General features: G+C 27.8%; 1 protein-coding gene across 1 annotated transcript; it reads right to left on the bottom strand.

Moving 5' to 3' along the window:
• Nucleotides 1–868: 868 nt before the first annotated feature.
• Nucleotides 869–3,997, bottom strand: LOC110627161 (cytochrome P450 71B10). Its single transcript, XM_021773422.2, has 2 exons — nt 3,043–3,997; nt 869–1,568 (listed from the first exon to the last, which is right to left on the bottom strand). Exons 1-2 carry the CDS (start codon nt 3,961–3,963, stop codon nt 954–956), a joined length of 1,536 nt encoding a protein of 511 aa, XP_021629114.1. The 5' UTR covers nt 3,964–3,997; the 3' UTR covers nt 869–953.
• Nucleotides 3,998–11,734: the final 7,737 nt, after the last annotated feature.

The following is an 11,734-nucleotide window of genomic DNA, read 5'->3' as shown; positions in this document are numbered from 1 at the left end:
TTGAGCAACGGAATGGCTGCTGTAGGTATCCACCACCACCTCACATTCTCCTCTTTGCAGGTCTAATCAATCTCAAAACAACTCTGTTTTCCGGCCACATCATAAATTATCATAAATATTTGAATAGAAAAAAATAATTATGGACATTTTCATCCATTGTCCACCATAATAATTGAGGAAAAACTTTTAAGTTTTTTTTAATAGTAATATTAAAAAACACTCACGTACATTTTGATTCATTGTCTAGAGCATTTTTTCAAATCATGCAAAAATAGAGAAATATTTTCAAAAACATGGAAGAAAATAATTTTTAATCCTTTGCCCTTCATAATAATAGATTAATAATTAAGGGAAATAATTTTTTTTAATTATAACATTATAATAACACTCAAGTGCATTTTGCACCTTTGTCCTTCATAATTAAGTGAAAAAACTTTGCCTAAGCCTATCACTCTACCAGTACAGACTCAAAGGCACAAAATCATATGATAATTTATAATATAGATTCTAATATTTACTAAAATTTATAATTTTATAAATTTTAATTTTATTAATAAAATAATTATTTTATTAAATTTACCTAAAATCAATTCAAATTAAAGAATAAAATTTTTATAAATATTAAAATTATAAAAATTAAATTATCATAAATTAATTATTAAAATTAAAAGAATTAAATTATTATAAAAAATAAATTCAAAAAATTATACTATTATAATATAACAATAAATTTTAACAAAAAAATTATTTCATTAATAAAATAGATTTTAAAGACTAAATTATTTATTACTAATAACAGAATAAAATTTGTGCATAAATTTTGAATTTTATTAAACCTCAATACGATAATTACCCAAATTATAATGAAGCCAACATAAAAGAAGTAATTTATTTGTAATTTATTTCCCTGTATTTAAGCTTTGGTCCATGAAGACAGTATTGCAATACTAATTTTACATACATGCATGTGGATATTTAACTGGTAAAAGCAATAAAGCTTCTTTCTTGCCGGTGACAATACCAGGAGCCTCATCCATGTTAACATCTTCCTTCTTCATATTACAAGGCAGCTTCCAATCAAAACAAAACAAAAGGTTTGCAAGTGCAAGCTCCACCAGAGCCAGTCCCATAGCCATCCCTGGACAGCTTCTCCTCCCAGCACCAAATGGTAAAAACTCATAACTCTGCCCATTAAAATCATATTGATTGTCTATGAACCTCTCTGGAATGAACTCTTCTGGATTCCTCCACACCTTTGGATCCCTTCCAATTGCAAACACATTCACTTGGATTAGGGTTTTGGGTTCAATCACATAGCCATTGATGCTGAATTTGGACATGGTTTCTCTTACTAATTGTCCCAGTGGATGCAGCCTCAAGGTTTCCTTCAATACCATCTTTAGGTACCCAAGCTTGTCAATGTCACTTTCAGTGACTTTTGTTTTATCTCCCATGCAAGTTCTTATTTCTTCTTGTGCTTTTCTCATGACCGTTGGATGTCTAATGAGCTCTGTCATTGCCCAAATCAAAGTTATTGCTCCAGTGTCAACTCCACCCAGAAATATGTTCTGATATATTACATACAAATTTTTGTAGCAAGATCAGTTAAATCAAGGTTAAAGATATAGAATCATTCTAGAGTGGAAAACGAAATGCATACAAAAAATTCTAATTGGGAAAATTTTTATACATGTGACATGAATAAATACACTAACCAATCAAAAATTGTATTTTTATAAATGAAATTTATTATAATTTTAGTATGTAGATGCATACACGACGGTTAGTACGATAAATATTTACCATTCAAATATAAAAATTATTATTTATTTTTTATTATGAAAAAACTCATTAATTAATATTTTTTTTAAAAAATACATTAAAAATACCATTGATATTTTAAAAACTCTACTAATTAAATTTTTCATTAATTTTAATCATTCAGTTTTTTATTATTTAATTTTTGTAGTTTAGAAAAAAGTTGATTGGTAGAAAATTTACTAATTAATCACTTTTTATCGAGGATATTTTAGACTTTTATTAGAATATTTAATAATTAAAATTAATAAAAGAACTAATTAATAAATTTTTTAAAATATTAAGAATGTTTTAATATATTTTTCAAAAATTAAGAGAGTAAATAAAAAATTTTAATTCTTTCATTCCAAATAAAATAATTATTAAAAAAAATCAATTGAATTTAATTTTTATGAAATCTTTATTCTAAACGGAGGGTGAAAAAATTTTACGTTTTAAGTAGTATTGTACTTGGCTGATATATAAATCATATATTTAGTAGGCAAAATCTTAAAAAATAATTACTATTTAGTGTTTTTATTATAGAGAAATTCACCGATTTAAAAATTATATTAAAATATTTTAAAAATTTTTTAAAATCTAATAATTAGTCTAACGATTAAATATTATAGTATAAAATAGTTTAACATATTTTTAATAAAGGGTGACTAATTAATATATATTTTTACAAAATTAATGAGTTAACTAATAATTTTTTTTTACATCTCATGGATTAAATATTAAAATACTTAAATAATATTTTATATATTTTTTAAATTTAATCAACTAATTAATAAGTTTTTTTATAATAATACTAAATAATAAAATTTTAGAAATCTTAATGGGTCTACATAATACAGTTGTTTTGTTTGATTTGAAATACACCCTACATAAGTGATTAAAAAATTTCTAAAAGGAATAAACATTTGAAATTTTCCTTTCATGCGCCATGTTTTTTTATATGCTTAAACCACAGCCTACATGTCACATGGTGCATTGAAAAGCTTATGTAAAAGTCAGTAAAATAGTTCATCAAACGCATTTTAATTAATACAGTAATACTGAAAAGCAAATTATAAATATGTATATATAAAATCAAATAATATTTCAATAATCATTTTCCTTTCCTTTGGTTTTACAATGAAAATTTTTAATGAAAAAAGAGTTAAATTTTCATATTCAAAATAAAAACATTAATTCATTAATTGAATTTTTAGAAAATTCTTTGAAATTTTGGAAACTTACCATGAGAATTGCTTTAATGTGATCCCTGGAGAATCGAAAGGCAGCATCAGCAATACCAAAATCGGGTGGAGATCTCTCTAACTCTAGCAAAACATCAACAATATCTTCCTGTCCGGACTCGTCCCGTCCCTTTTCAACATGATCATCTATAACCTTTCGATAGAAACCATCCAATTCTTGAAAGGTTCTTTCAAGCCTTCCATGGAGATTTGTGATTTTGTCAACAATCCATCCCACATAAGGGAAGAATTCAGCAGCAGACAAACACCCAAGCAACGCCATACCTTCACGGATCACTTCATGGAATCTTTCATGCGCAAATCCTCTCTCTTGAAAACTCCTCCCAAAAGCTGCTCTGCAAGTTATATTTGCAGTCAGAGCCATACACTTCTCACTGAGATTAACAGGAGTTGCAGTGGAAGCAGATTTGGTGATGGAGTCAATGAGTGAAGCAACCTCTTCTTCTCTCACAAATTGAAAAGACTGCACTCTCTTCGCACTGAAGAGCTCAAGAACACAAATCTTTCTCATCTTCCTCCAGTAATCTCCATAGGGACTGAAGCCTACATCAAGATAGTTATAGGACAGCTTCTGGGTACTAGCCGAGAAAGGTCTACTGCAAGTGTAAAGATCATGGGTTTTCAAAACTTCCTTGGCTGCTTCTGCAGAGGAGATGACAACTGATGGGACACGACCAAGCTTGAGAAACATCACGGGACCATATTTCTTGGAGAGTTGCCATAGAGAGTAATGAGGAATTGCTCCGAGTTGATGCAAGTTACCTATGAATGGAAGTCTTGGAGGGCCTGGTGGCAGGTTCTTGCTCCGTCGTCTCTTATCGTGAAGTTTTCTTTTCCAGATAAAAAGTAATGGGACGAAGAGAAGAAGTGGAAGTGGCCAGAAAGGGACGGAAGGAGCCATTTGGATTTTGCACGTGGCGGCCGGCGGGTTTGTAGCTATAATCGTTGCTTTAGATTCTGTTGGCGAGCAGCTGCTGAATCATTATATAGACAAGCTAGGGGGCGTTAATATTTTTTTATTGATCAAATGGTTTTAAGATTTCTACATGAAAAAGTCTCTTTCTATCTAAATTTTAGAAATTGCTAAAATTGGAGAGACTAGGATGTGTTTGACTTAATTTAGTGCTTATAAGTTAGCATGAAATTTATAAATATTTAAAATTTTAAATAATTACGAGTTTGATTGAACTATTTGTAAGTAATTGATATATTAAGGAACTATTAAAATTATTAAAATTGATATATAATAAGATATAAATAGTGAAATTTTAAAATTGAATCAGGGTAATATATTTTTTTTACTCGAGTCAATTTATAAGTTTAGTATTTATAAATAATAAAATAAAAATTAATTTCACCAATTTTTTTAAAAAATCATAAAAATATTATAAATAAATAGATGATTTTATTTTTAGAGTTTATAAAATATTTTAATCATTTTGTAATTATTTAAAATAAACATTTACGGGTGTAAATAAGTCGAATCCAAGTCGAGTTTTGAAGAGTTCAATATTGATTCGTTAAAATTTTTTCGAGGTTGAACTGAATTTGAATTTCACTCATTTTGAACTCAAGCCGAATATTAATAAGTCCAAGTTTAATTCGTTTAGCAAACAAGTTTAGACGATTCAAGTTTTTATTAAGTTTAATCTCGAATATTTTACAAATAGTTTAATTGATTTACATGTATAATGAGTTTTAATTTAAAAATATAAGTTTAAAATTAAATAATTTAATTAAATAAAAATATATATAAATTAGCTCGCAGCTAGTAAAGAATGAACAATTAAATCTTAACGATCCCATATATGCAAATTTTAATAGTATAATTAAACTATATAGAGTTGAATTTTAAAAAATTTAGATTTGACTCATGAAAGTATATAGATAATTTGAATTTATTTTTTATAATATTAATCTCAGCATATTTAATGAGACTGTTCATGAATATGTTTGCAAGCTTGCTCATGAACTCGAAAACGAGTTAAGCTCATGAATCTTAATGAGACGAATACTATAAAATTCAATTTTAGCTCGTTTACTAAATGAGTTTAAAAATTAAGTTCGAGCTTAATTCTTATAAAAATCGAGTCGAGATCTCTCGAATTTTTATCGAATCAAATCTCAAGTAACTCATGAATAATTTGATTCATTTAACCCCTATAATACTCTATAAAAATGTGTCGAAAGTAATTATAAGAAAAAAGGGTAATCATTTTACCAATTAATTGTAAAATCCATTGATAATCGATTATTAATTTACCGATGAGATATAAAGCCTATTGGTAACATGCTCTTACAAAAAGATCGGAATGATAATATTTAAAACAAACTCAAAATTGAAAATTTTTGTACACAAATATCTAATTTATTTATCAGGATTTTATTTGGACCTGTTAGTTTTTGAAAATTGTTTGATGTGTATCTCATGATTCTAGTGCATACTTTTTACTTGTGGAGATTTATATTTCGTAGCTGTATAGTCTTAAAAGATTTATTTTTCAATAAATAGAGACTATAAAAGCTATCTTAATTATGTATTATTCCTAAATAAATAAAATGAAATTACTAATTAGATTAGAATAGGAGATGAGGACTACGAAGGTTAGATATCTTAATTATGTGCTATTCCTAATTGAGATGGAATTCTCATTAGGACTGGACAGTCTAACACTATAAATAGGGATATGGTTGATATCCCATGAATTGAAGGTTTAGCCATTGTGGTGAGAAGATTTGTGCAAGTAAGGATCGTGGAAAAGAGATTTTGCCCATTGTGATTAGTGTAGTCCCATGAAGGGAGAGAGAGAGGGGTTTTGGCCTATGATCATGAAGTATGCAGTTGAAGACACTCTTTTGTGATACATTGCAATTATAGTAAATATATTAAATTAGATTTTTGAGCTTGTAATTTATGATTTTATTATTTAACAGTAGAAGACAGATGGCTATGGATGTAGCCCTATATTGAGAAGCTGAACTAGTGTTGTTCATTTCTTTTATTATTCATAGATGATTATCACGACATGTTATTAATGATTTGCATTTGCTATGTTGAGCTTCTTGATTAGATTTTTTTTGCTTTTTTTAGACTTGCTCTTGCTTCACTTTAGTTCTATGGTCACAAGGCCAAGCATTTCATATTTGTACATTATAGATTCTCTTGCTTCACTTTAGTTTTATGGTCACAAGGCCAAGCATTTCATATTTGTACATTATAGATTTCTTGAACTTCTCCGTAAGAAATTTTTTGGATTTCATACCTTAATATAGAATGATGGTTTATTAGGACTTTCAATAAAGTTGTCAAGCAAATATCAATCTTATGGTTTCAAATTCGAGGTGCTTGCTGTTAAGGCATAATTTTAGCATACGTTATGCTCTCCTTTAGCACTAATTTGAGTCTTTTATGATCAATCTTGCACTTTTTTGACGATACTTTTATAAAAATGCATAGAAACAACTGGTTTAATAAAAACTATGGAGACATTTGCTGAACAAGACTTGACCTGCTAGTTGAACCTGCAAGTTGATCTTGCATCATCAAATTCAAAATTTGTCCAGCAGCTCAACAGAAACCGTTGATGACCAGTCAGTATTGGACTAGAGACTTGCTCAAACCTCCGAGCAAATCAAACTATCAATCCATGCCAATCCTCAATAGAAAGTGTGATTGACTCAAGATTTACAAGAAAAATCAGATCTCCTTATTTAAAGCAGCAGAATCTCTCACTCGATATCACTCTTTTTTAAGTGTGGTATGATCTCTCCCAACCTCTCCAAGGAAACAAATCAGAAGGAAATCTTAAATCAAAATCTTTAGGAAAGTGTAGCAAGAGTTCTACTAGGGTTCAGCTATACATATCCTATTTGGCGACAACAACAGATCTCTCTTCCCGCCGAATTCTCTTCTTCCTTTTCCTGTTTTCTTGTAAGTTATGTGTGGCTAATTTTTTTATTTCTAATTAGAGATAGGTTGAAATTTCAGTTTTTTCATGAATTGTGAAATCTAAATATTATTATTCATCTTTTATTCTTCTAATATTTATATAATTTCATTTATTATTATTAAATTGTCTTGTTAATTGACTAATAAGGCTCATTATTCATATTTTTAAGGTAGTATATTATTAGTTTGGATGTTTGAAATCCATAATTATTTGAGTTATTGAATAAAAAATAACAATTAGTGTAACCCACTAAGGAATTGTATAATTTAGTTTAAACTCACAATGTGGTTTGAGTTCTCGTTTAGAATTGAATCACTCTAAATCTTAAGGCTGTTGATAAATTAAATCAAATAAACGTTTTTTGGATTATTTATTGATTAGAGTTAATTTACATTTTCTAATTAATTTATATCTAAGAAGAAATTGATTATGTGGAGTGTCTTCTATAAGTAGAACTAATTTATTGAAATGAATAAATATATTTTTATTTCTATAATCAATTCCCATAACTGAAATAAATTCTAATTTTCAATTAAATTTTATTTATATTAATTTAATTTTCTTTTAATTATTATTCTCTTTAATTGTCTTTATTTATATTTTAATTTCACTTTTCATCAAAACACCATTTTTATTTGTTTGTTTATTTTATTAGTTATTAATCAAAGATTTTTATTGTCAATTTCTTGTTACTCGATCTAATTCACCTTATACGTAATTTATATTTATTAAATTTAAATAAATTATTTTTAGATAATTTCGACATCCATCACTTGCTCTAGTCCAAAATGTCTTTGTAAGCTTTTATGTTATATTTTTTTATCTTTTAATAACGTAGCCTTAAAGTTGATTCATATTAAAAATGAATATTCAATAGCTTGGGTTTGATCGGTTAGACTTTTTAATGGATTTTTTATTTTTTACATCTTATTTTTTAATATTTTAAATTTAATTAAAATATTTTCACTAATTGATTTGATTTTATCAATATTTTTTATTAAATCAAACTAAACAAAAAAATTTTAAAAATAAAAATGAAACTAAACTAAAATAATAAAAATCAAATCAAATTTTTTAATTAATTCAATTCCACTGCTCATTTCTAGTTGATATTGATATATGCAATCAAATGAGGACACTTTCCGTCAATAAACACATACTTCATTTTTTTTTTTTTGTTTTATTAATGACTACATAAAACAGACTTTGAATATACGCCGAGAAAGATCAAAAGTATAAGATTTTTAACAGATTTAAGAATTTCTTCGAAAATCAAAGCGACAAGAACATCAACGTAATTAGAATTGATCAAATGATAGGACAAAATCCCCTTTTGTTTTCTTTCTATTGTCAAATTATACTAGAAATATTTAATAAAGTCCGTATAGAAAAAGACAAATTAAATTAATTGGATTACCAAAGAAGATGTCTTCTAAAAGTTAAGGAATCTTTTTAAAAGTTGATAAGGAATAAAGAATAAGAGCACGGTCGGAGGTACTTGCTCTGTCTCTTTATCCCAAAGTTGTCCTTTCAAGATAAAAATATATGGGAGTAGAAGACAAAATGGCCACACAGGGAAGGTGAAGATAGGTGAATTATGTCCCACTGAGACATTTTAACTGAATAAATTTAAAATTCCTGCCCTTACACTCAACTTTCTATCTCACCTGCACTCGGTATCATTAAATTCCCCTACTTCCCATCGCAACCTGCATTTCCTTTCTCCCTTTGTGTAATATGGGATATGTACTAGATAATATCATCTTTGGATGAACTTCTCTCCCTTTGCTTTTCATAATCTCCATTTAAATTAGGTTTAAACATCACGACGAAATTGGAAACTTGAAGGTAAAATAGAGCCATATAAGAATTAGATCTAACTAAATCATTACTAAAATTGCTTAGAATTGAATAAAAGTTGAAGTTTGTTTCAACTATGGTTCCTAAAATTAAAAAACTTAAGTTTTGATTTTGATTCTAATTTTTATCTGTAACCATATCAAAATCAAAACCGAACACCTAAATCCTTAAGGATCTATAACTATAGGCATTACCTATATCACCTCTTAACCACCAACAAAAGCTCATGATCATCAACACCAACTTAGATCCTCTGCCTACTGTAAGCACCATTTTCTAGTCACAATGCATCACCTATTTGGCCTCACCATCTCCTTCTTTGGGTTATTTACTATAGTGTATTGAAGTGGAGAAAAATATTTAGATTATAATAGAAAAAATTGTTAGTAATGTATCATACAGCCAATTTGTTGATTGTAGTTAGATATTATTATTCGTGTATTTTAAGTATTTAAATATAATTTTATAAAGACAGGTATTTATCTTTAGTGTTAATTTAATTGAATTTCAAGTAAATATAAAGTTTATGAGACTATGTAGTTATAATTATAAAATTTCTATTGCATTTAAGTAAGGTCTCCAACTGTTCCGGGTTGATATTATTATCATGATTGGATAATGATTAAAACTACTAGACTATTTACATCCCTCTCAGACAGCATAAATGGGTTGTCATTTACAAGTAGGGCTTCATTGTCGTGAATTGCCCTTAAAGAAACTATGAATTGCCCTTAAAGAAACTATAAGGGTTGGAGCACAGATGGGGCCACTAGATGAAGAGATAAAGAGTAACTACCTCTAGAAGAAAAAGAAGAAGAAGAAGGCTTATTCATTTCTAGGATAGAAAAAGCAACAAAAAGGGAGTTACCTTTGAGAAGAACGTAAAGGGAAGTACCGAGTGATCAAGCTTTTTTATAAAGAAAGAAGATTTTTTGAGCAAAAGTGGTAATGATTGGAGAAAGGGAGAATTTTTATACTATTGATATGACTGCTGGGTTTAATGCGGTTCGATAAGCAAAGCAACATCAATTGGCATCAGGCAGGCGTATGAATGTGATACAAGGAGCCAATTTGGTCATGCCGCATGACCCAACTGTAAAAATCAGCTGTAAACCTTCAAATTTGAAGAATCAAAGACCTTTGGAGGAACTTCTTATATGACTTGGTATTCGCCCAAAATCTATAACGTGTTGTCAATATATGATTGCACCATGTAACATAACCCTTACAACCACGGTACTCCGACACTTAGACTTAACCACTTATAACGTGGAGACATGGTCGATCATATGTGAGATGCCCGGTTAAGTAAAGGCTTCGCTCTTACAACCACGGTACTCCGATACTTAGACTTAACCACTTATAACATGGAGACAAGGTCGATCATATGTGAGATGCCCGGTTAAGTAAAGGCTTTGCTCATTGAGTTGGTTGAGCCTCTCAAAATGTCTTGTTACTGTTAAAAGACGTTATAAAGTAAATCTACAAAACAACTACTATCACATAATCCCTTATCCACTAGTCGAATTTTTAAGAAAATTATTAACTAGCCCCATCTTAGTACAATATAAAAGTAAATATTTTAATATTCAATTCTACTTACTCAAACTTATCATTTATACTCGCCCATTTAGAAAAATTATTAACTTGAATATCGGAGTGGCTACTTCTAAACCCAACTACCTCATCTTTCTTTTTTGTAGATTATCAAGTCACATACAAATTATTTTTAGCAACATCATTTACTAATAATTTTTATTAGAAACATATTTTTAAATTTTCATTGATGTGTTAGGCATATTGTTAAAATTTAAATTTATGATAGTGTACCTCCAATAAGGCCCCTTCTTAATTTCCCGTGTTCTCTATTAAAAATAATTTTTAAAAAAGAAAATTTTGACTGAAATTTCAACTCAAAATCATATAAATTAAAACAAAAAAGTAACTAATAAACTAAAATTAAAAATAATAAGCTGCGAATTTCATAAATATGAAAAAAAAAATAAAAGCAAGTGATGAGGATTTATTGTTGATTTCTTTGATCTTAATATCAACAAATTTCATATCGTTTAATTAAACAAATTAGAGCATCTTCTTACGCAAGTGCATACATAATATCGTTTAATTAAGTCTATCTTCAACATATCGCGAATGCCTATCTCACAATAAATCGTATTTTTTTTTATTTTTTCATGAAATGAACTATATATTTTCAGTGATATTGTAGTGAAAAACAATGACACGAAAAACATTACAATAATTTGAAATATAAAAGAGATTTGAAAATACAGATGGGAATATATATTAAAATGCAGAAAAGAGAACGTCAATTACTCCATTGAAAATTGGAATTTTTTTATAATTGATATTGAAAGCCAAACTTTTGCTTTAAAAATAAAATATTTATTGAATAGTATTATAATAAGTGGTTAAATATTTTTTTATTTTAAATAAAATTGAAAAGTTTTATACACATGAATGAATGAAGTAAATAATTTTAAAAAAATTTTACTCTTTAATGAGTCGATTTAATGTCACTAGAATTTAATTTCAGTGTGTTGGATTAGAAACATCTCTAATTTAAAAAATAAATGAAAATATTAAGATTTAATTATATGCTTTAAAAATAACTTTGGCAGCCCACATGTAAAAAATTAAGCTATAAAAAATTATGTGAAAATGAGGAAGGAAAAAACCTATAAAAATAGTTGAATAATAGTTGGAGATGTTTCCCATTTAAATACGGAAAGGCAAAAATAATCCATAAAGTCGTATGATAAATGCATTATTAATGTTATTCGTTCCGTTTAAGTTTTGAGTGTTTTGACTATAATAACCATGCTACCTTGTGTTAGTGTGATG

Source organism: Manihot esculenta, chromosome 11 (assembly GCF_001659605.2).
Source record: "Manihot esculenta cultivar AM560-2 chromosome 11, M.esculenta_v8, whole genome shotgun sequence".
NCBI lineage: Eukaryota > Viridiplantae > Streptophyta > Magnoliopsida > Malpighiales > Euphorbiaceae > Manihot > Manihot esculenta.
This window is presented reverse-complemented; position numbering and strand designations above follow the sequence as displayed.

Coding starts and splice junctions, on each gene's coding strand:
- LOC110627161 (XM_021773422.2), bottom strand. CDS start 3,963: ATGGCTCCTTCCGTCCCTTTCTGGCCACTTCCACTTCTTCTCTTCGTC. Junction 1,569..3,042: donor ACATTAAAGCAATTCTCATG/GTAAGTTTCCAA, acceptor GTAATATATCAG/AACATATTTCTGGGTGGAGT.